General features: G+C 42.4%; 2 protein-coding genes across 5 annotated transcripts in view; one reads left to right on the top strand and one right to left on the bottom strand.

The window, feature by feature from the left end:
- Positions 1–26,641, bottom strand: part of PARP9 (poly(ADP-ribose) polymerase family member 9) — a 60,630-nt gene that overhangs the window by 24,735 nt on the left and 9,254 nt on the right. For all 4 annotated transcript variants that reach the window (XM_032693671.1, XM_032693669.1, XM_032693670.1 and 1 more), the window contains one exon: positions 13,505–13,593. The gene's annotated coding sequence lies outside the window, so the exon portion shown is untranslated. The remainder of the gene's footprint in view (positions 1–13,504; positions 13,594–26,641) is intronic.
- PARP14 (poly(ADP-ribose) polymerase family member 14) overlaps positions 1–26,641 on the top strand; it is a 37,547-nt gene that overhangs the window by 4,190 nt on the left and 6,716 nt on the right. The window contains exons 7-28 of the mRNA XM_032694023.1: positions 553–789; positions 1,664–3,918; positions 5,349–5,579; positions 5,852–6,073; positions 7,047–7,139; positions 8,066–8,216; positions 8,742–8,804; positions 9,846–10,013; positions 10,817–11,023; positions 11,122–11,715; positions 12,172–12,317; positions 12,862–13,036; positions 13,245–13,532; positions 15,966–16,289; positions 17,812–17,951; positions 18,042–18,075; positions 18,775–18,984; positions 19,552–19,788; positions 20,835–23,098; positions 24,669–24,899; positions 25,138–25,359; positions 25,808–25,871. Coding sequence (XP_032549914.1) covers positions 553–789; positions 1,664–3,918; positions 5,349–5,579; positions 5,852–6,073; positions 7,047–7,139; positions 8,066–8,216; positions 8,742–8,804; positions 9,846–10,013; positions 10,817–11,023; positions 11,122–11,715; positions 12,172–12,317; positions 12,862–13,036; positions 13,245–13,532; positions 15,966–16,289; positions 17,812–17,951; positions 18,042–18,075; positions 18,775–18,984; positions 19,552–19,788; positions 20,835–23,098; positions 24,669–24,899; positions 25,138–25,359; positions 25,808–25,871 — 8,556 coding nt within the window. The remainder of the gene's footprint in view (positions 1–552; positions 790–1,663; positions 3,919–5,348; positions 5,580–5,851; positions 6,074–7,046; positions 7,140–8,065; positions 8,217–8,741; positions 8,805–9,845; positions 10,014–10,816; positions 11,024–11,121; positions 11,716–12,171; positions 12,318–12,861; positions 13,037–13,244; positions 13,533–15,965; positions 16,290–17,811; positions 17,952–18,041; positions 18,076–18,774; positions 18,985–19,551; positions 19,789–20,834; positions 23,099–24,668; positions 24,900–25,137; positions 25,360–25,807; positions 25,872–26,641) is intronic.

The following is a 26,641-nucleotide window of genomic DNA, read 5'->3' as shown; positions in this document are numbered from 1 at the left end:
TTAGAAATCAGCAACTATTTGTGTCTCATTATGTGGTCCAGTCCTATATTTTTGGTGTAGCCTTTAGGAAATAAAAAACTTAACTGTTTTTCCCTGAAAGATGTGAAAGTGATTTGACTGTCCTTTAGTGTGATGATAAGGGGCGGGGGGGGGGGAGTAGCCAAAAAGAAAATGTATTTATCATAAAACTGAGAGAATTTAAACTGTTGACTCATGTCTGATTAGTTGTGTACAAAGCCATAGCCCAGAAATGAACCTGATCTTGTTTCCTTCTGGGGTTAAAGAGACCCAGTTCTAGTCAGCAGGAAAACTAGTGGCAAATTCTGGGTACAGTCATTGTGGTCAACAATTGTAATCAACCATGAGGGGAATACTGGGTGGCAGATACCGAATATGTGGAAAGAAGTAGCTTTGTGGGCACCTCTGAGTTGATTTTGTAATTCAGTGCTTTGACCAGTGCGCACAGCGATAGTCTGCTAACACCGAGGTAGAAAAGTGAGCTCCAAGTTGGAGTTTGGTTTTTTTCTATTTTCTTCTCCTTTCTCTTCCTAGATACAGGGGAATTTGCTAAAAAGGTTAATCAAAACCACAGAGCAAAGCAACAAAACATTACTGCACGGTGCCTCGAGCTAACAAAGAGCATTAGGGCTGAAAATATACCACCCAACACATCCAGTGACTATATAACCATCTACTTTGAAAATAAGAGGAACGGAGGTGCACAAGTGACGGATGTTCAACAGCTGCCTGACGAAGATGCAGCTATCATTACATTCAGTGACCATAAAGGTAATGCAGAAATGCAAAGCCCTTATTTCTTTGAGAACTTCTTATTTAAGGATCAAAATGTGTATTTTCTAGAGAAATGCCTCCTTTGCCCTCATAAAACAGCAAATCTGGTGCTTTGTCAGCAAGTCTCTGCTAACTGTGCAAGCCTCAGTTTTGGGCCAGCTGGGCATGAGGCATAGAACTGTTTCCTTTTTCCGGACAGCTTATTTCACCCTGGCCCTGATCCTTATAGAGTTCAGGTTGGAGTTTGAGTGCAGGGGACTTTCCCCCCAGCCTGCCACCTTCACCACCAGCTGTCCCATGGCAATGTGTGCTGTCTAGGTTATCAGGGGACAATTTCTTGGGCAGCTTTTTTGGCTGGAGAGTAGGTGGTGTCGCTTGTCCAGTCAGTGACAGAAAGATGAGTGGAAGGTGAAAGACAAGAGGGAAGCTGGAGCCACTGCACTGAAAGGGAGAGCTGAAGGGAAGTTGAAAGAAAGAGATGATCTTTCTGTGGGAAAATGGAGGAGCTGAGGTTTGATACTGCTGAGTATAACCCAAACAACTGCTGAGCTGGGCACTTTAAGTACAGCATATAAGAGAAGTGGGGGCAGAGACTGTGTGTACCTCCTCCCAGAAGTGGACTGTGTTGTGCTTGATTTTCTCTCTCCAACTTAGTTTCTGGCATTTAAAATAAATAATTCTTCAATAATTTGGAATTATTTCTATCTGGGAAGGGAGGGAAATGAATCTAAAAATGTTTTTAGAAATAACAAACATTATTATTTAGAAAACATAGTTTAAAAAAACCCAAACAGCAAAAAGAACACAAAAACAAAACAGAAGATCTTAAATGCTGACTTTAATAGTCTGGGGTTTTGTTTGTTTGTTTTAGATGTAACAAATATCCTGGCAAAGAAGCATGCACTCAACAAAACGCCAATCTCTGTCTATCCTTACTACACCTCGCTGGGAACAGCTCTATATGGAAAGGAGGGGCCACAGATAAAGAAGCCAGATCCAATTACATTGCCTCTGGACCCTTATATCTGGAATTATTTGCAAAAAAATAGCAGCCTCATTGCAGCCATAAATTGTGAAATGGCAAAGTGTAATTGTGTGCCAGCGTGGCCTGAACCCCACTGTGCAGACCCAAAAGTTTCCTTGCATCCTTCAGCTGTTTTGTCTGAGCGGAAGAGGTCAGTATCTCAGTTGGTCAAGGCATGGAAGGAAAATGTTTCCACCTCCTTTTCACAAAGCATATCGAAGTACGAAGCAATTCAATGTCAAGTAAGTGCAGAGGTATGGGAAGCCATTAGAAACAGCTTTCCCTGTGATGAAGTTCTGATGATCCCATGTATTTCCAAGGATTTACTTGTTCTAGTGGGAGAAAAAGAAGTTGTGAATAATGTTGAACAAGAACTGAAGGTTCTGATTGAAAAGGCCATCAGAGAAATTGAAAGAGAAAAGCAAAGAACTGAACAAGTGGTGACAGTGAGTCCAGGGGAATATGGAATTTTACAGGTTTCTGGCCTGGAAGAAAAATTTCGTATGGAGTTCCCAGGTCTGAAAATAACTTACGATTATTTGCAGCAAAGAATTAACCTATGTGGTGTGCCTGAGGAAGTTTATAAAGTAAAAGGGGAAATATTCGATACTATGCACAAAATGGTAAAGAAAACAGTTAATATCCACCCTTACATTTTCCAGTTTTTAGAGCATATTGATAATGAAACCCTGTCACAGAGTCTGTTTATGTCAAAACAAATTAGTGCCTTTTATGAGCTTGGCACAGGAGCTGTCATCTTGAATGGGAGTACTCCTGAAGATCTCCTAAAAGCAGAAGAAGAAATAAAGAAGGAACTGGACTACAAAAGCATTGCTTTGGAGGATGAGTCAGTCCTCCAGGAGGAGGAATGGCAGATGCTTACCAAGGAAAACTGCTCTAATGAAGCTGTAACAGTCACTCAGGCAGGGAGTCATGTTGTCATTGCTGGTTGTTCTCAAGCAGTAGCAAAAGCCTTTGAGGAACTTTCCAGCTTTATAGATGAAAACACGCAGGTACAAAGGGTCATTGGAGGAAAGCCCATGGCGGTCATAATGTTTTTTGAGAAAGAGAAGGTTGATGTTTGGGGTGGCTTACTGAAAAAAGGTGTGAAAGTTGACTTTAGCACACAGAAGAAGTGTAGGGTTATATCCTTGAGTGGATCGAGGCCAAAAGTGCTGGAAGGAGTCAGCTTAGTTGAGCGAATTCTAGCTGGCCTGTACTATAAGCGTGTGGTAATTGGAGCACCAGGAGCCAAGTCATATTTCAAAGAGCACGAACGGGTTTTGGCCTCCCATGCAAAACAAGAGTTTAAATGTTTAGTCCGGCTGGAAGAGCACTCAGAAGAGCACCTGGAAGAACAGCAAGAACATAGTGATGAAGGCAAGCCCTATATGCAGGTGACCATGGGTGAAATTGTAATAGCAGTTTATAGAGCTGACTTATGCACTCATTCTGTTGATGTTGTGGTGAATGCATCTAATGAAGACCTAAAGCACATTGGTGGCCTTGCTGATGCACTGCTAAGAGCTGCTGGTCCAGCACTGCAAGAAGAGTGTGATGAGCTGGTGAGGAAGAACGGGCATTTCCAGCCCGGGAGCGCAGTTCTCACGGGCGCTGGGAAACTCCCCTGCAAGAACGTCATTCATGCTGTTGGGCCCAGGTGGAGGAAGGAAGAGGCAGAAAGGTGCGTGGACTTGTTGAGGAAGACAGTGAAGAAAAGTCTAGAACTAGCTGAAACATACAATTGTTCTTCCATAGCTCTGCCTGCTATAAGTGGGGGGATTTTTGGCTTTCCACTGGAACTGTGTACGTATTCAATTGTATCCTCTATCAAGGAGACCTTGGAAGGATCCAAGGGGGACAGCAGCTTGAAGGAGGTTCATCTTGTGGATATTGTACAGGATAACATTCAGGCTTTCAGCAAGGCACTTAGAGAAGTGTTTCCAGATTCTTCACCTTCCTACGGGTCCCTGCATCAGGCCAGTAAAATTCCTCAACGTAGGGAGCGCAAAATTTCTCCAAAAAGCAAGAACTTACCATGCATAACAACTGAGGAAGGCCTTGATATTGTGCTGCAAACAGGAAGCATTGAAGATGCTACAGTAAGTGTTTTGAATTATCTGCCATTGAAATACCAAGTGGGTGTTTTTGTGGGTTTTTTTTTAAACACAAAACCGATAAATGACCAACCCTAGACCATCATCTGTAGTTAGCAATACTGCCATGTTTGACATGTTGCTGAAATTGGCTATCGCTGCTGATAACAAGAATTGCTGTTAGGTGACTGTCTTACATGGTAGATACAGATGGCTGTGCAGCATTGCATTTTGTCATCTAGTCCAATCCCAAGTAGGGTTCCCTGGAGCATGTTACTCGGGATTGTGTCCAGATGGCTCCAGAGATCCCTGTGTACATGGTATGTTACAGTTTAGCAGAAGCAACTGAGGCCAGCAGGAATCGGTCTGGGCTCCAAACCCTCCCGATCCTTCCTTGCTGGGCAGAAATCATCTTCAGGCAGCGCTGGCCTTTCCAGAAATCCTGATTATGAGAGTGTGGTACTAGTACAAAAGCAAAAGAGAGTGCTCAGTATTGACTAGCACGAGTACCTTGCTATGTGAGACTGGCTGGTGCTTCCAGGTCCACTGTGCTCCTGCAGCAGCAGAGACATTTGCATCTGAGCCTGGGTCTATAGCCAGTCCTGTTTTCCCTGCATCTGTGGGATATTGGTCTGGGAAACTTTTATTTGTTCTGTCACTGGCATGAAACATGCAGTTACTATTGCATTTCCTGTGAAGAACCATCTTCTCTAATTGATTTCCAGTTGCCTGCTGCATTGAAATTCTGTTAGCTGGCTGATAGCTGTTTTACTGGGATTGCCAAAACTGGAAGCAACTCTGTTCAGAACCCTTTCCATAATGGCTGGGAAATCCTGTCAGGTGTGGATGCCTTCCACAGCTTGTGCATGTGGCTCTTCTAGTTGGACAGGACAGAATATATGTTAAAATGTGTACAGAGGTCCTTCCCAAGGAGCTGGATATAGGGCTTGACACAATGTTCATAAGCCTTTGTATTTGTCTCATTTAAAAGTTACTGCTTTTCTCACTTCTTTCTCCTTAGGTTTCCTCCAGTCTTGTTTATCTTCAGGTTCTGCTTTTCCCCTAGACCAGTCATGCATGGGAGTCCTGCCTACCTCAGTGAACACAGATTTTGGTCTGTGAGCCTCTCTTGGAGAACAAACTTGCATAAATGTTTTTCAAGTGGAGGTAGAATGAATAAACCAGGAATGCAGAATTTTAAGTTTCTCCCATCAAGCTGAAATGAATTTCATTGTTAACTCAACTTTTGTGTTTCTCTGGGTAGGCTCATGGTATTAGAATTGAGCATAACTTCTATTTCATTCCAAACTTTGCTCACTCTGATTGCTGTCCCAAAAATTTACTTTGTAAGTCATCAGGCAGGCTGTTTTGATTAATCAATGCAAAATTTAAATTTGATACTTAAAAGGTAGAGTTTTTGCTTGTGTGTTTTTCAGACATCCATTGTTGTCATCAGCGTTGGCAAAGATCTCCAGCTTGATAAAGGGCCACTTGCTAAAGCTTTGCTAAGCAAGGCAGGGCCAATGCTTCAGACTGATTTGAGAAAAGAAGGCTTAGGAAGAGCTGAGGAGGGAGCTGTATTGAAAACAAATGGTTACAATCTAGACTGCAGTGTTGTGCTTCATGCTATTGTACCTGCTTGGTTCCAGAGAAAAACATCTTCAAAGGTATAAGGTGTTTTATTGGCTGGAATTTGTCTGGGCTTTATAGTGTGTTGAATGCTACTTTTCCTTTGAAATCAGGGACAGTGTCACAGAAGACAGGAGAGTTTGACCTGTTCTTTTTTAACTGTGGGGCTGATCTCTTGTTGATTGATGAATTCCTTGTGATGTATGCAATTAATTGTATTTTATTACCAAGCTAAAAGGGAAAGTGCTATGTTGCACATGCTGGAAAAAAAATTACCTTTAGTAACTGAAAAAATGATTGTGCTTTACAGGTCTTCGGTGACATCATCACAAAATGTCTGGAGATTGCTGAAGAACTATCTCTAAAGTCAATTACTTTCCCAGCAATTGGGACAGGAAATTTAGGATTCCCAACCGTTATTGTTGCTGAATTATTGTTTGACAAGGTGTTTGAGTTCAGTAGTAAAAATGGAGTAAATTCTCTTGAGGAAGTTCACTTTCTGTTGCATCCAAAAGACACAGCTCATATTCAGGTGAGTTACTCTGGTTTTCTTTCTCTATCATATGCTGGTTTATTTGATGATACTTGGCTATCTGATGGTCTTCAAGGAATCCACAGGGTGCTTGTTCTTACACTAAAGAAAAACTTTGCTGACAGTCTCTCTTGTCTATACTGAAAGTTCTCATTTTGGTTCTGCCCGTCATGGTCACCTGCCTGTCCTGTACAGATCTGCTCCCTTCCTGTCCTTTTCTGTTTCCTGGCAGTAATACAGACAAAGATGTAATTATTCTTTGTCTCATGAACTCACCTAATTCCTCAGTCAGTAGGTCTTGACAGGTGTGTTGTAACTCCTGCATCGATGCCTCACCCCTGGAAAAAAGGAGTGTTTAGATGGAGTGCTAGTGTCTTTTTAGGAAAAATAATTGTGCTAGGTATGCTGTGCTGACAGACTTCTTCAGTAGAAACATCCCAGTATTCTGCATCCCCCTTTCTTTAGTATCACTTTAGCACAAGTTTTAATATGCTTGCTCTAATTACTCATTTCTCACTGAAAGAGAGCAGTCACACTGTGAATTAATGTCCAGATAAGTGTTTCTGCATCTGCTGGCTTCTGCTATTTTGTGCAGTAGCTAATACATTTTGAAAGGCCAAACCTGAAGGCTACTGCATCAAAGCCTGAGCTGTTTATATAGAGAGGGGTGGCATTACTTGGAAAAGCTAAGTTAGTGTAGCTCTAAGTTAGAGCAAGGATACCATCTCTTGCTCTATCCCTGTGGAATGGGGCTAGGCCTTTGACTTACGTATTTGTGATTCTGCCTGTTGTTCACGCTGAAAAGCCTTGCTTTCCGAGAACAACATGTGCCATCTTGCCATCACATTATGGCAGATGGTATGAAGTAATTTGTGTTTAGCTCTTTCTAAATGTTTTTAATATGACTTTTCAAACTTTTATTTCTACTGTGTAAAGAACTTCTACAGGGGTTGATTGTAATTTCCTTCTCTAGGTATTTTTAGATGAACTTGAGAAGAGGTGTGGAAATACTGCAGGTGTTGAAATGCAGAAGCCTTCTCCAAATGAGGCTGGCCAAGGCACAGGTAAGCTTGTTTCACAGAAGCTACATGCCTAGTGGATTCTTTTATTCTTTAAAATATTCCAGGGAATGCATTCATAATGGATGTTTAGATATTTGTTTGGTGAGCATATAATTCCCAAACTCCAGGTGGCTGTATTTTCAGGTTGAGTTATGTATGAAATAGTATTGGAGATGCTAAGAAAAAAATGTCCCTATGATTCCTTATCCGGATAGTGCCCCTACAAGTCGGGACAGCAGAAGCTATCATGTGCCAAGGGCACAAGCAGAGCTTTTTCTTTTGTTGCTGCAGCACTAGATTCGACTGTGAAGAGGTCAATGTCTTTCTATGTCCTGGGAAGGCAGATGAGTTCCTGGTTATGTGTCTTAAAGTGGTCTCTTTGGAATACCATTAAACCTTTTACATGTTCAGATGAGTAGCAAAACCAAACTGAAATATCTTTGGTGTTATCCTGCTTAATGGAACTGCAGCCTGTAAAAAATCAGTTACATGTTGAAAACTTAAATAAAATTTTACAAATAACACATGAGTAAAAAATTCCACCTGTCATGCAGTAGAGAAGCTGCCTGGAAACTCTGTGAGACAGAGGAGCAAAAGAGTAAGACTTGGAAAGTTTACTGCTCTCTCATGTAGAGGTTTTGCAAAGGCTTATACGGTGAAATGTCACTAAGTAGTGTCCTGTATTCCAGGTGTGCAGCAAAACACGTTTTCCCTGCCATCCTGTCATGAGTAGAAATTACGGGAATAGTGCAGGTTGAGCAAAGACTCCTGTGAAAAGGGATGATTTTCAGTTAGCATGGCAGGCAATCCTCTCCACAGGCTGAGTCTGTAGCCAAACTGTGGCGTCTATAGGTGTTGTACCCATGAACAAGTCCCTTATCTTTTACATCATCACTCCCTTCTGCTCAGGGTCTGTATTTCTTTTCCTGCAGCTTTTTCTACTACCTCTTCAACCTCAGCACATAATTTACTTGAAATGACAATTGGCTCCATCATGTTCCAGGTGGCAGACGGTGATATTACCAAGGAAAAGGGAGATGTCATTGTAAACATAACAAACCAAACCTTCAACCTCCAAACAGGTATTTTAGTTGATATTGTATGTGAAAACAGTACGTGTGCTTGGAAGGGCTGGAAAGGAGACGAGGAAGTATTTTCTTCAGTGCTTCATACCCTTTTATTTTTTTTTCACAGTGTGGTTTCTGTTTTGCTTCTTAGGGTACAAAGGTTCAATTAAGTACTGTCTGAAACTTTATTTTCTTGGTAATCTATGTTACAGGATGGCATGTTTAAGACTCTCTTGCAGAAAGGGAAACTAAAAATTTTTTTTTAATATAGAATCTTTTTATAGAATACCTCTAAGACTAAAGGAGAAGACAAACCTCAATGAGTTTTGACCTTGGGGAAACTTGTTGGGTACTTTAGACATCACTGTGTTGAAAAGTGTAAGTCTAAAATTTTGGCAGCAGTGCTTTTCAATGAAAACATTTACCGTTACTGGCATTGAGATATTTCTAGATATTATGTGGATACAGTTCTGCCTCAGAAGGGACTTTAACAGCATGAACAGTAGTAACAGTGGATTCATGTGCCTCTTCTCATTTAAGGTGTCTCAAGAGCAATTCTGAATGGTGCTGGAAAAGCAGTTGAAGTTGAGTGTTGTCTACTAGGTATGGTACAACATTTCTGACCCGTCTGAAGGTGTTAATGCACGACAGGGAATCTGCTGGAATAATTTATCAGTGTTGCCTACTGTACTTCCATCAGTATTATGCACTGTGTTACAGCAGCTAGTTTTTAAATCAGTTAATGTAATATTTGTAAAACATCTAGTGAAGGAAGGAAAAGAAAAATCTTCAAGAGGAGATGGCTTCTGAACACATGTAAAGATCTAAATCTGTTAGTTATTACATCCTCTTATTCCAATAAAGCTTTCCATGATAAAAACAAAGAGTCTACATCGAACAGAGCCGTGAGCAAGGGAGATGTCGTCAGAAATGTTAATAGACAAGCCATAAGTTACTGGAAACAACTGTCTACCTCCAACTCCTTTCGTTATTTCTGAGTAAGAAAATGTTTGCTTTGGCATAACTAGTAATCCACTACCACATCCTCTGTGTGACTACTTTTCAGTAGTGTGAAGCTGGGTTCCTGCCTCAGAAGAGGCATTTATTTGTAGACCAAATTGAGCTGGTGAACAGCAGCTATAATGAAACGGAAGTAAGGATGGACAAGCATGTGGTTTAAAACCCCACAAAATAAAAGAAGTGGGAAAGATGAAGGTGTGGAGGTCAGCTTGGAAGACCAACCAAAGGAAAAGAATTATGTGGAGGCAATCAGGGGTAAACAAACCTCTCTTGCACAGGCCCAGAGGGTAATTTGGGCTAGGCAGCCTGGGGGTAGATGTCATGCTTGAGTGTTTGTGAAGACAGAGTGCCTGTCTGCATAAAGTTCTCCAGGTCTGCAGAGCAAACCGGATAAATAAAGACACACACAAAATTTATTTATCAAAAGAGGCACATATTTTACAAACATAAATTGAATCCTTGTGCCTTGGAAGTGAAAATAGAGAGAGGGAGTTGCTTACTGTATGGATGGAGACATGAAGCTTATCCTGGGGCATATTTGTCACCACTTCTTATTTCTTAATGAGAACTAGTACACATCTATATTGTGGATAATTGCTGATTATGTTCTACTACTTATTTCAGCCCAGAAACCTCACAAGAGCTATATCATCACCCAAGCAGGAAACCTGCCATGCAAAAAAATAATCCATTTTGTTGCCCAAGATGATATCAAGTTTCTAGTTTTCCAGGTGCTCCAGGAGTGTGAATTACAGGGATACACCTCTGTCGCCTTCCCAGCAATTGGAACAGGTCTGTGTCTCCCTTTTTTGAAATGGGTTCAGTGCATATGATTCTGCTGATCTCAGGGCTCAAGCAATGAGTTTGATTTATCTGGAGGGGTTATTATTTGGTGAAAATGTATTTGGAAACTGCAGTCTTCAAAACTGTTATTAGAGGTTTATGAAGAGCTAGAAAGCTTCACTCCTTGCAGACATTTAGTACATAAAGAGTATGAGTATTCTAGAACCAACACTTCCTTGCTAACAGGGATTCAAAGGTATGTCTGTGCTTCCTGGAGAACCTGCAGCCTGATATGTGTGCAGCTCAGGGAGAACAGCCAGGGAGCTACTTCTCCATTGCTGAAATCAGAAGATGCAACTCTGCCTGGCAGCCACACAAGCAGGGTTGATGCAGATGGAACATGAGCCAGTCAAAAAGGCCAGATTGTCCCTTTTTCTTCTCTTGTTATTTTCAGTTAGTTTGGTAGAAATCCATAGCATCAGAGAATCCAGAACTGTGCCCCATGCATGGGGGAACCCCTTGCATGAACAAAAGTAGGCCTACATTTTGAGCAAGGAGTTGATTACTGGGCCACTGAGTGGCAGGCCACGGGCCAACAAAAGGAAACTTCCATTTTTCCTTTGCTGGAAAGGTGGTCTCAAACTTTCTTCTCATGATAAATAGAAACCTTTCCTAATTGCCTGCCTGACATTATTCTTGACCTGTTTATGATCCAAGTGATTGTGGGTATGTTCATAGCTGTTCTTGTAAAGATGTTTTAATAATTTGCAATTAGCAGTTCTTAAAAGAAAAATATCTCTAACTTGTTTCAGGAGAGGCAGGCCGCAATCCTGCTGAGGTAGCTGACAAGATGATAGATGCAGTAACTGACTTTGCAAGAAGGAACTCTGCTGCATCTCTGAAAACTATTAAAGTTGTCATCTTTCAGCCACATCTGCTGAGTGTGTTCCATGCAAGCATGCAGAAAAGAGAAAGGCCTACTAAAACACCAGTCAAATCATTTATTTCCAAGATAAAATGTAAGTAGATATCACTTAAGTGCAGGTTATAGATCAATCGTTTAGCAGCAGGTAGTAATAATTAATATTAATTACAATATTTATGTATTTCAATGTAGCATTCCGGAGCCCTGAGAAACGTTCCCCAAAGGAAAAAAACACAGGAGTTTTGGAAAAGAAAATCGACCTGGCTGTTGTGCAAATTTGTGGTGAAATTAAAAAGGAAGTGGAAGAAGCTGAAAACTGGCTGAGAAGTGCAATTTCAAAGGAACAGCTTCAGACAGAAATTGTAGATGACTCCATCTCTCATTTCAGTGAAGAAGAGAATGAGGAACTGCATCACCTACAAAAGAAATTAAAAATTGCTCTTTATTTGAAGGGTACCTCTATTGGAATTTCAGGTTTTGGGAAAGATGTCTGGATTGCTCATTCAGCTATTCAGAAAATGATCCTCAGGGTAAAAGCTACTAAACAGGAAGAGGTCCAAGCAGGACTTTTACAAAATTTAATTGAATGGCAATATTTTGAAGAGGATTCCTATGTGCCCTTTGATAGTCTTACAAATATGCAGTTGGAAAATGCTCACAGGGGAAAGCAGAAAAGTATTTCAGTCACCATTGGTGGGAAAAAATACACAGTGGATATGAAACTTAAATATGCTGTGGATGACCAAGGAAAACAAACAACCATTAGACGTGTTGATAAATCTGAAGGTAAGTAAAAGCATCTTGACAAACTGAGGTTCCATGTGAAAACCAGGTTGCATCCAGCCTAATAAGAGAAGGAATGGTAAGAATATTCAAAGTATTGTTAGGAGCTTTGTGCAGTTGCTTTTCTGGAGAATATAGAAAGGAACTGAATTGGGAATTAAAAATAAAAGAACCCTGCAGTTTTTTAAAATATTTTGAGAAGTAGGTAATGCATTCTGAGGTTCTTAACAAGCTTTCTAGCAATAATTAGGTGTTTGTAGCAGCTTCATTCTAGCTCTCAGCTCACTTCTGTTTTTGAGATGTATCTTTTCTATTTACTGCTGGTCCTGATAAGGAGCTACCTCTTTTTGACTTATCCATAAGCAAGATGTATGGGCTTTTAGAAGGATTTGTAGCAGGGCATATTGAATTTTAAGCAGGGGATTTGTGTAAATATGATTGATCATGTTTCTTCTGCAGATCAAGAGTCAACAGTGCTCCCTGCAACATGGGACAATATGGAAAATGAGCGACTCAAAATAGTGGAACTAAGACCAGAAACAAGAGAGTATAGAGATGTGCAGGAAAGGTTTCTGCAGACCTGTCAGTCATTCAGAATTGAAAAGGTATGTCATCATTTCTGAGCATAAATACTTCGATGGTAAGTGATAAAAGATACTAACAACAATGGAAAAAGTAATTCCAGTGGGATTTCTGGAGTTGGACAAGTCTTTCTGGCTGTCACTAGCTTCAACCAGCATCAGTTTAATGGAGTATTTGAAGCAGCTCTTGAGCAGTCGCTTCTTCAGCGCCAAGGGAGAATGCTCTTGGAATGGTTTTTGCTGTAACAGAGCACAGCATTTGCCCACGTAAACTGTGTGTGCTGTGCAGGCAGGGGGGTCATCTCTGGCCCAGAAACCTGCAAAAGGCTCCTGTATTGTTTACCATGGAGTGTCTCTGTCGTGTTCTGGGATGGGTTCTGCTGTCTGTGTGCCAAAGTTTGGAAGGATTTGAATAACTTGTTTCATCATTTGGTATAAAAGCATTGGAGCTGGGAGGGGAATCTTGGAAGCAGATCGAACTGTCTATGCACAAATTTTTTTCGTGACAGCAACCTACCCTCTTTCTTTCTGTCTTTCTTACTTTCTTACTTTCTTACTTACTTTGCAGATTGAAAGAGTACAGAACCCATATTTTTGGAAGGCCTACCAAATAAAAAAGCGTGAAATGGATAAAAAAAATGGCAGCACAAATAATGAGAGGCTTCTGTTTCATGGGACGAGTAAAGAGTCATTAACCTTAATTAACAACCGTGGATTTGACCGGAGCTATGCTGGAATGCACGGTAAAGTGACTATCTAAGCAACCCTTGTTTTCCTGAAAGAGGCTAGGACTGATTTACCATGCCATCTGAACAGTCCTGCCTTCCAAAATCATTTGTTTTGTTATATCTCTGTATTGCAAATAAAAAGCAAATTCACTAGCTCTGAAGGTGGCAGATAAGGGATTGCTGCTACTGAAACACTCACAAACATTTGTTTTTCTGACTACAGCTGCAAACTTCGGAAATGGAACGTACTTTGCTGTTCATGCCAACTATTCTGCCCACGACAACTACTCCAAACCAGATGTGAATGGGAAGAAGCACATGTACTTGGCTCGAGTCCTTGTTGGAGAATATTCTCAGGGCAAAAAAGGAGCGATCACTCCAGAACCAAAAAATGCTAGTAACTCTATAGATCTGTTTGATAGTTCAACTGATGATGTGAACCGGCCATCCATGTTTGTAATTTTTAATGACATTCAAGCTTACCCAGAATACCTTATCACTTTCACTAGATAAGTTGTTTTGATTGCAGCCACGATTGCAGGTCTTTCAGCCTTTGTATAGGATGGAAACACCTATAACAAAACACACAATGAAAACAATAATTAGTTGTATCAAATTAATTTCTGTTTCCATTTAAGCAATCTGGCAATTTCTGGTACCCCTGAAGTAGAGTTCTTGTTTACACTTGGAGCAGCTGAGCATGTTTAACACTTGAGCATAACTTTGTACTGAAAACTTCTGCTAGATTACATATTAAGTCTTCGTACTGTATCAGCTTTTCCATGCAGCCTTAGGGCCTTCCTAATTGCTGATGAGGAGTGGGAAGGGACAGTGCAGCCACGGACTGTACAGTGTTGCATTTCTGATGCCTTCTTACACTCTGTAAGTGACAATCTCATTGTGGATTATGACACAGTGGTTTTCAATAAATAAACTAGTCATAGTTATTGGCTTATGTTTGTCTAGACCTCTCAGAACATTTAGCATTGATTTTCAACCACTGAACTTCAATGAACTTGATGTTACAGATATGGATTGACTTGTTTTTAATACCATAAACCTGCTGCTTTGCAGTGCCTCCAACTTATTAAATCTCTGTAACAAATAGCCATGGTCCATGGTTCATCAGTGTGCCAGGAGCCAGAGGAGATGGCTCCAGGTGTTTCATTGCAGCTGGTGGGTCACTGGTACCAGTCTGACCATTCCTCTCCAGAAGACAGTACTGCATCAGTTCTCAGTTTCCCATTACCACAAAAAGCTGCAGAGGACACCAAGTTGTTTTTTCACCAGTGATTGCATTACAGGTGCCATGGGCATCCAGCATGGAACAGAAACCTGCAGCACTGGGCTCTGTGCACGCGATGAGTGACAGATGCTACTTCTCCAGTTTATTCTAATCAAAAGGCAAGGGTGGGGGGCAGGGGCATACAAAGGAACCTAGAATCATAGAATATCCTGAGTTGGAAGGGATCCACAAGGATCATCAAGTGCAACTCGTGGCCTTGCATGGGAGAGCCCTGAGAGCATTGTGCAAATGCTTCTTGAACTCTGGCAGGCTTGAGGCTGTGATCACTTCCCTGGTCACGGGGAAGCCTGTTCCAGTGCCCACCCACCCACTGGATGAAGAACCTTTTCCTAATATCCAACCTAACCCTTCCCAGGTACAGCTTCAACCTGACACTGCTTGTTCCACCCTGACCTTGTTCCTCCAGCAGCGATGTTGCAGAATGTGGGATATGTAAAAGTTTTCTTAAGAAACTATGTTCTCTGAGGTTTAATCTTTGTATACTTTCAAGCTTAATCAACAAGAAAGGAGCTTTAGTCCATGAAACAGATAGCAGCTAGCAAGCAAGCTCTAATTGCTGTCCAGGTGTTAGACAAAGTACTTGTTGGTAGAATTGCCTTGTTAAGGTATAGGGCTGGAAATGTCAGTGATCTCAGACCTAGGATGAGGTTACCAAAGCTTCAGGAGAAGGATATGCCACTGACAGTGGACACGAAGAATGCCACAAGGACATTTGGCAGGATGCTCAAGATAAGGAAGAAACTACTAAAAATAACTCAGCAAATCTGCTGAATCAGCTTGACTGGGGTAATAATTTTGAAAACAATTCCCATGTGCCCTCTGACAACCTCACAAATATGCAGTTGGAAAATGCTCACAGGGGAAAGCAGAAAAGTATTTCAGTCACCACTGGTGAGAAAAAATACACAGTGGATAGGAAACTTAAATATGCTGTGCATGACCAAGGAAAGCAAACATCCATTAGACATGATGATAAATCTGAAGGTAAGTAAAAGCATCTTGACAAACTGACATTTGGATATTTGGCAGGATCCCCAAGATAAAGAAGAAACTATTCAAGATAACTCAGCAACTGTGCTGAATCGGCTTTGACTGGGGTAATGGTAATTCCGGCAAGGGGAGATCACGACCAGCAACTCACTTGGCCCACCGAGTGAAGAAACCCACCAACCCAAAAGAAGAGAAAGACTGACAGCATGTGGATTAATTGGCATGAGAAGCAAGACAATCGTTAACCAGCAGAAGACAGGAGACTAATTAATAAGAGAACTGAGTAACTTGTAGCCAAGGAACATTACTGCCTTTGGTTGATAAAATATATGAACAGTGAAAGAAACCGCTTTGGTAGTCTCTGTGCTGGCTTTGTGAATTTGCCACCCAGCGCCTCTTTCTGCACAGAACGGTAAGTAAATGAAATGCTCGACTGCATGTGTGGATTGGCCTCTTGTACAGCGGGTGAAAGAAACTCATTTGGGACAACAGCGACACGGGCTGGCAGCCCCTGGCACAGGGGCAGAGGGGATATTCTGTCAGGTGAAGGGGGTGCCCGAGGCAGCTTTGGGTGTTCGAGGGGGAGAGAAGCTTAAGGGCGCGGGTGTGAAGCTGCGACGGGGGTCCCGAGGAGCCGGCCTGGGGCAGGTGTATCGCGACAGACGGCAGCAGAGCCCCGAGAGGCGGGTGCCTGCCGGGAAAAGGCGCGGCCGCCGCTCTGGGAAGCGAAAGCGAAAGCGGCGGGGAGCGGAGCCGTCGGTGCGGCGATGGCGGGGCAGCGGCCGGGCGCCTTCCCGCTGCTGGTGCGCGGGGACTGGGGCTCCGCCGAGCCACCGCCCGCCCTGAAGAAGAAGCTGCTCTGCTACTTCCAAAGCCAGAAGCGCTCGGGAGGCGGCGAGTGCGAGTTGCAGACCGGGACCGACGCCGAGACCGGGACCGGGCACCTCCTCGTCTGCTTCGCCCACCCCGAGGGTGAGCGGCCGGGCCGGGCGGGTCTGGGGCGGGGGACCCGGCGGGTCCAGGGCTCGGGATATGGATCAGGGTGTGAGCTCCCTGCGGGGATGAGTGAGGGTCTTGAGGGTGGCAACTCACAAGCCTAAACTTCCTGCAAGTTAAAAGATAGGTTCTAACTTAGTTGTTGTAATACTGTGTCCTGTCTAGTACGTGATCTATAGTATCTATAGTACATAGATGCCGTATACACCCCCTAATATACAGTATGGATAGTCTCTAAACATGGTGTGATTCTTGTGGATGTCCTGTGCAGGACCAAAACTTGGACTCAGTGATCCCTGTGGATGCCTTCCAACTCGGAATATTCTGTGATTCTGTGATTTTTTTCTTATCTGTATGCTAAGATGTGGTGTTTAGTACTATCCTCTGGATTATGTATTGCAGAAAAGCTATAAGCTAATAAATATATCCTACGAACTATATGTCCATATATATTAAACTTGATGCACACTAGTATTCTCCAGATTGCTCTTGGGATAATAAAGGTTATGCTAATCTAACAATATATGTAGTAGTTGCAGATATATATATATAAAAGACCACATATATAAGATGCCTGTGTTTCTCTAAACTTGCAGCAAGGTGGAAAGGATTTAGCTGCAGTTGGGTTAGATGTACACATACATACGCATGTATGTGCATAAACACACACACACAGATATATATAGAGATTTTTTTTTTTTTCTCCTTGTCTTATGCTTCCCAGTGTTGACTCAAAGAGCCGCTAAGTTCAGGACACAGAGCCACAAGCCATTTTGGCACTGGCTGAAAGAGGATGTGAAAGGCTTGGGGGCGGTACCGCGACCCAGCGGATACCCCCATGAAACACGTGATAGAGCTGAGCTTTGCATCTCTCTTGTTTCTTCGGGGAAATAATGTCCTCTGCTGTTCTTCCGTTTCTTTTCAGGCAGAAAGCCTTGTGCGTACTGTGTTCGTGTTACGAGTTGAAAGCTCTTTCGTTTCGTGGGACAGCATGTGTGTCTGTCCTGGGTCTGGCTGGGACAGGGATCACTTTTGCAGCAGCCACAAGGGGCACAGCCAGGACCCAGGGGATATTCGATCCCACCTCAGCAAGCACAGGGGGAGCGGGCAGGGAGGGCGGTTTTCCGGTGTTTGGCGAAATAAGCGGTTGGGTGAACAATGGTGCCTGAAGTGCTCGCCCCTATTGTACACTCTGCTATTAGGATTGGGGATGTTACTGCCCGTTTTTCTGATTTCTAGTAAAATGGTCTTACGTCACCCTGTGACCTTTAATTTTTTGTGCCTCCAGTTCTCCTCTCCATCCCATCACCAGGGGGTGCAGGGGTAGAGGGTGGTGAGCAAGCGGCACGTGATGTGGGGTGTTTCAGTGGGAGCAACAAATTGTGGAATACCATTCCTAAGCCACAACAATGTCCTAGCGTAATGGTGGAAAAGCACTAGGTAATCCAAAGCTGTATTTCTATTCAGATTTTCACTGGGGTGTTTTGGTTTTATTTAGTGAAGCAACGAGTTCTTCAGAGACAGCCTCATGAGTTGCATTTGGAAGGAAAAGGAAAAGTGAAGTTGACTGTCACAGAGCCTGAAACCACACTAGCTACTGAAGAGGAGACACTTGAAGAAAAACTAGCTCCCACAGAGGTGAATAAAAATTATAATCCAACCAGAGGTTTGAAACAGTGGTGACAACATCAAATCTGTCACTGATATTTTGCTTTCACTTTATTTTAGGCTCTGGATGCCATGAGCAACCTTCAAACAAAAGGTAAAACGCTATCCATCACTCTGATTCTTCCTGAAACAAAAGATATTGGTGCTTTTCTCCACACGTGGCTCCAGTTTTGGGGGCAGTTTTACTGAAAGTGTCTTAGTTTGGTAGTGTGACTCAGGTGATAGAGGGAAAGATGTCTGGCCAGTGACACTGCAGATTTGATCACCATGAATGGAGTTCACCTGGCCAGACTTGGACAATGGGCCTGGTTTAGCTTCCTGCTGCACCAATGGCAGGGCACAGTGGTCATCAGGGGACTTTACATTGAGTCACGCAGGGCTGCTGGTGGTCTGTGGTGCCTGTGGATGTCCTGGGCTATGTTCAGGCTTGTTACACCTGCACCAGGTGCAGAGGCTGCAGAGTGTCTCCCAACCCTTACTGACACCTGAGCAGCTGCGTCCAATTATCTCAATGGCTTTTAGTTGAGTTTAGTCTCTGACCCAGAGACACACCAGTGACCTTGACTTGTTTACTCATGCCTACTTTTGTGCCACCACAGAAGATTCCTGTAGCTTGCAGAATATTGCATCTGGGCTGTTTTGGATCCCAAAATGTCCAGGGATACCCTGCAGTATTTGTTTGATTAGCAGTTTCTTTTCTTGGGGAAGGAAAGGAGAGTAAGGGTAAGAAGAATCTGCTTATTCCGGGAAATGTGTACCAACATTCTGTGACTTACTTATCTTTGTGCTGCAGAGAGTTTTGTTCCAAGCAGCGAACTCCAGGAAGAAGCTGGCTCTGCAGAGACCTCACCTTTGGTGGTGTTTGAGAACATACAAAAATGCAGTCCAAACTGCTTACGTTTGCTGTTGGAGAACATCAGCGGCCTGACTGTAGATGAGGACTTCACTGTGGAAGTGATACCTGAAATAAATGTTGCTGTAGCTACCTTTATACAAAGTATTGGTAAGAGAGGGGGACACCATCATTCATTGCCATGTATATGTACGAGTAACAGCTTTCAGAGCCCAATTCCTCTCCTGTTAGAGATCCAGACTGTTTTATAAAAGTACCTGGGTTGCAGTCTCTCAAGAAAGATGTTTTACATACAGCTCCGCCAAAGTGCCCGCGACCCAAATGTTACACTGACAAAAGAAAATGGTGGTGCCTCCATTCATTGAAATTGGATGAGAATGGTTCATTGTTCCCATCTTGGTTTGGGTTAGATGAAGAAGAATTGGAAGTGCACAGAGTGTGGGGATTTTTGCAAGTTGTTGAGCTATATAAAGTCTCCTCTTGAGAAGACAGGATACTTCTGAGATGGGAACAGAGACATAGTGGTAGTGAATAACAGAGTAATACGGTTATGCGCTTTTCCCCTTTTTTATTACAACATAGACTTATTTGGCACCCAAGACACTTTTGTTCCAAGTACAGGGAGAAGTAGACTGGGCTCGTTCTCTTCCAGGATGGATAGCTGAGGCTGATATTGACCCAGGAAAACACGGTCCCTTCATCCTGTTCTCTTTACAGATACTGAAGAATTTGTGAAAACATGTTTACAACACAAGAGAGTGAGAGAATTCAAAATGACTGCCAGGGTTCTTGAATTGACCTGGACCATCAAGGCCGAAAACCTACCAGACAGCATTTCCCCAGATTACATCACAGTTTACTTTGAGAGTGCGCGGAACGGAGGGGGGCCCGTGTCAGATGTCCAGCTCTTCCCTGAGGAGAACTCAGCCATCATTACTTTCTGTGATCGCAAAGGTAACACTCTCTTTTGCCTGACCAAGGTGCTCACAGGCAGACAACTCGCAAGCAAATCACTGCAGATTTTTCATTAGGGAAAGCCTGGCTTGCTGTCGCTAAAGTCGGCTACCTTTTTCGTGAGTGCTCTGGATTTAGAAATACTGCTGCATGTCTAGGGTTTCAGAATCTCTTGTGGTTTTCCTGGGTTTGGTTTCTTTTTGGTGTTTATTTTTCTTTATCTTATCAAAGATTCCTTTTAATACCTGCTTTGTGCATGGGTTGTTCACACTGGTGTTTTTTCCCCATTTGCAGAGGGTTTTATCTGCAGTACAACACTAATTGTACTTAGAGGTAGAGAGAGCAGGATCTGTCAATGACTTCAGCTTTGACAGTTCACTTTCAGAAACTAATTAGGATGAAATATCTTCACTTCAGGCAAGAATAGAGCTAAAGAACAATCTTGTTACTATTCCTTGTGTTGAATCACTGTCCTGTTTTTGTGCTGTGCAACCTCTGGTAAATACCTCTGTGTTAGGAGACTCCTGGTTTAGTGAAGTTATTTCCTTTTAGTTAAAGATTTATCTGCCAAGTGATTCCTTTTCATCTGACTCGCAGAATTTTTTTAAGAATATTTTTTACATGAAGTTAATATGTAATTTGGATCATTATAATGTGGTTTAAAGTCACTGCCAACATTCTAATTTCTTTACTTAGTCCAACTAAAATGGCAAAAAAAAGCAGCTAAAATTCACTGGCATGAAGAATTTCATTCAAAGTAAGGAGTATTTCATAGTGTATGTTGATATGGCCCTGCTCTGTGGTGGAGTTTCCTTAAGAAACAAGAGCAAGGTGTAGCAGACACAAGCATATTTACCCAACTAGTAGGAGGCAAGCCTCTTCCATTGTCCCCTACAGAGAGGTTTGGAAATCCGAGAGACATAAAAATAGCTCTTGGAAATTAAAGAGAAAAAAAATTCAATGTAATAGTTCTACAACCAGAGACATTTGCTTGATTTGAAGTTAATGATATCTGTATGTTTGTACATATGTGCACTGCCTTTCAGATGTGAACACGGTCTTGGAAAAGCAGCATTTGCTGGAACAGACGCTGATTTCTGTGCATCCCTATTACCACTCCCTGGGAACAGCTCTCTACGGAGGAGAAAGACCAACTATCAAGATGCCAGACCCCGTTGGGGTGCCACTAGACCCGTATGTCTGGCAGTTTTTAGGAGGGCACGATAAACTGATCCAAGGCATAAACCAGGAAATGGCAGTTTGCCATTGTGAGCTCAAATGGCCCCAGGCAGACTGTGCAAACCCCAACGTCACGTTGTGCCCATCGTCATCTCTCTCTGAGCAGAACAAGACAATGATTAAGTTGATCAAGACGTGGAAGCAAGATGCTTCTGAGGAGTTCTCACGTATCATGGCACGTTACACAGCTATAAAATGTAAAGTCAAGTCAGCAGATTGGGGAGATGTGAAAAACAGGTTGTTGGAAGATGTTTCTTTGATCATAACTGATATTTCTGAGGACGTGGTGGCGATTGCAGGCAGCAGAGCAGCAGTGGAGAGCGCAGAGAAAGAAGTGAGGGAATGCATGGAAAAGGCCATGAAGCAAAGTGAAAGGGAAAAACAAAGCATAGAAATTTCTGTGCCAGTGGTCCCAGGGAAGTATGCTGTGCTACACCATGCTGGGTTAGAAGAGAGTATTCACAAGGAATATCCATGCCTCAGGATCTTTTATGATGACAAAAAAAAGGCTGTTCAGTTGTGTGGATTACCTGCGGAAGTATATAAAATCAAAGCTGACTTACTGGAAAAGGTGTTGAGTATGCCTTGTACATCAGTGTCCATTGATCCCCATGTTTTCCACTATCTACAGGGTTTGGATAATAAAAAAATGTCAGATACGTTATTCCTTCAGAAAAAAATTAATACTTTTTATGAACTTGAGGAGGACACTGTGTTGCTGTATGGAGATACTCCCACAGACCTTTTAGAAGCAGAAAAGCAAATAAAAACCAGCTTAGAATCCAAGTGCATCAATGTGGAGGATGGTGAGGTCATGAAAAAAGAGCAGTGGAAGAAACTTCTTGTCACCTTGCATAAGACATACAGTTCTTCCCAGGAAGCTGTAATCACTGAGGAGTCTGTTGGAAAAGAAAATGAAGTGATTATTGCTGGCTTTTCTAAGGCTGTGACAGAGGTTTATCAGAAGCTTAATGATTTTATAGATAAAAACACGCTTGTGGAAAAAATAATCCCAGCAAATTCAGTGGTGGTAGAGTTCATAGAGAAGGAGAAATCTGGTGCTTATTGTGAATTGAGGAAGAAAGGGGTGACAGTACGTTTTGACATCAAGACACCGTGCATTTCCCTGAGGGGACCAAGAGCAGAAGTGCCAGAAGCAGTCAACATGTTTGAAAAACTTGTCTCATCCCTTTACTCAAAAAATGTGCCAATTGATAAGCCAGGAGCCAAAGAGTTCTTCATTGAGAGGCAAGATTCGTGTGTTTTTGAGGCAAAGCGGAAATTTAGCTGTTTCATTAGAATCAAGGAAGAAGAAGAAAAACAACAACAACAATGGAAGGGTGAGAAAGTGAAAAGAAAGCTCTACTACAAAACAAGACTGCCACATGGAATTGTAGTAGCAGTGTATAAAGGGGACTTGAGTGATTATCTTGTTGATGTTGTGGTGAATGCAGCTAATGAAGACCTACAACTCCTTGGTGGCATTTCTGGGGCACTGTTAAGAGCTGCTGGTCCAGCACTGCAAGAAGAGTGCAATGAGCGGGTGAGGATGATCGGGCGTTTCCAGCCCGGGAGCGCAGTTCTCACGGGCGCTGGGAAACTCCCCTGCAAGAACGTCATTCATGCTGTTGGGCCCAGGTGGAGGAAGGAGGAGCCAGAAAAGTGTATATGGTTGTTAAAAAAGGCAGTGAAGAAAAGTCTAGAACTAGCTGAAACATACAATTGTTCTTCCATAGCCCTGCCTGCTATAAGCGGAGGGATTTTTGGCTTTCCACTGCAGACATGTGCAGATTCAATTGCATCTGCCATCAAGGAGACCTTGGAAGGATCCATGGGACACAGCAGCTTGAAGGAGGTCCATCTTGTGGATAATGCTGAAGGAACTGTTCAGGTTCTGAGTGAGGCAGTAAAAGAAGTGTTTTCGGGTAAATCATCTTCCCCAACACCATGCCTGGAAAGCTGTAAGATGAGAAAAAGGCAGAAGGAGAAGACAAAAGAAGGTGTGAAGATGGTTACTACAAAGGAAGGACTTTGTGTCCATGTAGAGGAGAAAAACACTCAGGAAACCACAGTAGGTCTTCGATTTTCTGCTTGCTCTCTAACTTTATGGTAAAATCTTCTTTAGTTTAAGTAAAAAAGGAAGAACAGTAGGTCATATTGTTTTACAAGGCACTTGCTACATAAGGAATCAAGAGTGTGCTAGCTAAACAGGGATGCAAGCTTGCAAAACTGAGTGCTGGTTGGGATCTGTCCCTCTGCAGCCATTTCTAGAGGGCAGCTTTGAATCTCACTATGTTTTATTCTCAGCTCGGTTCTGTTTTCCTTTTTTCCAGATCTGAGGCCAACATGTAAAATAATTTGCTTGTAGAAGGTAGAAATACCTTGTACAATTATTTATATGATCTGCAGCTCTCTTGCTTGGATATTATGGTAAATCAGTACCTGCCCGGGCTGCTGTTTTGGGAAGGCTAACAGGGAGGTTGGAGCTTTTTTTTTTAGTTCCCTGTTCTTTGGATGGGTGAAAGTGACAGCCTATGGAGAATTTACTGAGTTCTGGAAAAGAGACTCCATAAAAGAGTCCATGTTCAGATTGTTTTACCAAAGTCTAGACCAGATTTCTCTTATTTTTTTATTCATTTTGTTAGCAAAGGGTTTAACTGCTACTCATATAGACAATTAAGACTCAATTTACACCTCTGATGTAGGTTTCCCCTTATGTTTTCTTTTCTTCAATGATGTAGAGTGCATCTGGATAAATCTTTTTCAGCAACTGCTGGTTTTCATACCCTGGAGTTTAAAATATCCCTAAATTACTATTATTATAATTATCCTCCTATTTCAGTGGCCATGTTGGTGCATGTAAAAGCTGATTCCAAGAAAGCAATACTAGATATGAAAAAATCTTCAGTATGACACACATGTCAAAATGGTTGGTAGTTAAAACATCTCCAGTGGAAAAAAACAAAGTAATCACCAAACTTCAAGACTTCACCTGTTTTACTTCACAACAGCAGAACTACCTCCCTGTGCCTGATTTTGGTTCATGAGGTGCTGCTTTTCTGATAAGGTTTAGATAATCTCACATCAAGGAAATGGAGGAAAGGGACATTAAACTTTCGACATAGGTGTACCTTATACAATACCTATGTTTTGCATCCTGTGATGATGCTGGAGAAGAAGGAGCAAAGCTGCAGTGGTTCTTCACAAGGAAATGTAGGAAAGTCTGGATCTGGGGAGAGGAGGTGAGACAAATGGCAGAGGATGGGTTTATTTCACCTGCCCAAACATTGGCATCTGCTCAGGATAAGGTGATTCACAGCTTCACCACCGCTGAGGCCTTGAGAGCTATGGATGGATGGATGGATGGATGGATGGATGGGTGGATGAGTGGGTGGATGGATGACCTGCTCACATGTAGTACCTGTGCTGTTGGTATTCACAGTGGGTCTAATGCTACCTACCACAGATTTCCTACAAATCCAGGAAGACTCAGTGTCCAGAAGCTGTGCTGAAAACCAGGTTATTGCTCCAGGGACATCTTGTTTCTTATGCCATGTGTGGCTTTGGTAGTGCTGTTTGTCTTGATGCATATTTTGACTCCAAGTCTGGCTACAGATATTTTTGCTGTAATCTTGTTGCAGACGGATGTTGTTGTCAACAGTGTTGGCCCAGATCTGCAGTTTGGCGTGGGGCCTCTTTGCAAAGCCTTACTGGAAAGAGCTGGACCAGCACTCCAAGTAGAGTTTGATAAAGAAAAACAAAGTCAGGCTTCTGGTCCAGGGAGTGTGGTCTGCACCAGTGGACATGCTCTGGCCTGCAAGTCTGTGTTTCATGCCATACTACCCGGGTGGAATGGAGCAGAGACAGAAAAGGTACCTTTCAAATATTAAATTAAAATAAATAAATTTGAAAACAAATGTCTTTGCGATCTGTCCTGAAGTTTCAGGTTTTAGCTTAGTTAATTTAGATGGCTTGACTCCATTTCCTTCTCTTGGAGTGACCTTAAAGGTGCTTTGATGCAATGAGAGCTTCTTCTCCTACTGGTTACTCTCTTTGGAACTGATAATAAATAATGCCTTAAAAAAAAGGTATCTTTGCTGTGTTTTTCAGGTCCTGGAAGGTGTAATGAATTTGTGCTTGAAGAAAGCTGAAGAACTTGGCCTGAAATCGATCTCTTTCCCAGCTATTGGGACCGGAGGATTTGGATTTCCGAAAAACATTGTTTCTAAGTTAATGTTTGATGTGGTGTTTGAGTTCAGTAGCAGCCACACTCTGAAGAATCTCCAGGAAGTTCATTTTCTCTTGCATCCAAAAGACATTGATAACATTCAGGTAGTTTTTCTCAGGACAAAGCTGTCTATGTTACGTGCTGTTCTGGTTGCGCCTTACTAATATATTTTAGTTATATTGCTTTCTTGAGGGAATAATTTAGGACTTTCTTACTGCTGTGGGCCACTGACTGTGGGCTGTCTCTCCAGTGTCTCTGAAATATAAACTCTCAGCAAGCACAAGCTGCAGACAAAATTGGCCTCACTGCTGGCTGCAAATGCCTGTAGATGCTCCCTCGTCTTTTGACAGAGGAGATCTGGCAATTCAGAGACATTATTTCTTATCACACTGTCCACACTGCGTCTTCAGCTGTTCTTAATGACACCTAAATACAACTGTAAATTCTGTTAGGGGGCTCAGCAAGAGCTACGTGGCTGTTAATCTTAATTATAGAAACACTGCATGGATAAACTGTGAAATACTGTCTTTGGTACCTTTTTTCTCTCCTTAGGCTTTTACCACTGAACTAGAACATAGGGTAGCTGCAAGTTGCAATGCTGCAGCACCACAGCCAAGTAAGTTGTGTAGGGGCAGGAGGTGGGGCAGGGGGGAGGATGTAAATACTGTGGAGTGGTTTTATATGTATCAAGAAACAAGAGAAATATCATCAGGGCACAGGGCATTTTTCTTCCTCCTAATGGACTTTCCTTCTTAAATGCCATTTGTAAAATCTCTAGGAATTCTTTTGCTGAGGGCATGCTCAACTCTTGGTGAGGCCAATCTTATCATATGGAAGAGAGTGTCCCAGTAGGAAACCCAAGTGGAAGAACTTTGCCAAACAAGCCATGAGTGATACGTATTTCTGTACCTTTAATCTCCTCTACAGAGATATATATACACAGAATGGATGTGACCCAATAGCAAAAGCATCTGAGTGAACTGCACCAAGGGCAGAGGCTTATTCCTAAGGATATACAGCTTGCTCTTCTCAGTCGCTGGGTACCAGGGAGATGAATTAAGAGTGTGCAGATAAAATATGACTTAGAGAAATTTAGGCTAGAAGGAAGCTAGAAGTTTTGTAGCTGTGAAGGTAAAGATGAAATCACTTGCAAAACTGATGTGATGGGATCGCCATTTCTGGCAATGCTAAAGCTGGATACCCCATTTCTTGTAAGAGTTAATTCAGGAAACTGTGTTACAGAGCTGCTCAGATCAGACAAATCCTGAGGCCATTTTCTGAATTCATGTTGCAAAAATTTACAGGAATAGAAAATGGTTTCACTTTGACAACCTTTGAGCAGGAAGAATACTGTGGCTTCCAGCCTTCAGAAATGGAGTAAAGAGA

This window comes from Chiroxiphia lanceolata, chromosome 7 (assembly GCF_009829145.1).
Source record: "Chiroxiphia lanceolata isolate bChiLan1 chromosome 7, bChiLan1.pri, whole genome shotgun sequence".
Classification (NCBI taxonomy): Eukaryota; Metazoa; Chordata; class Aves; order Passeriformes; family Pipridae; genus Chiroxiphia; species Chiroxiphia lanceolata.
This window is presented reverse-complemented; position numbering and strand designations above follow the sequence as displayed.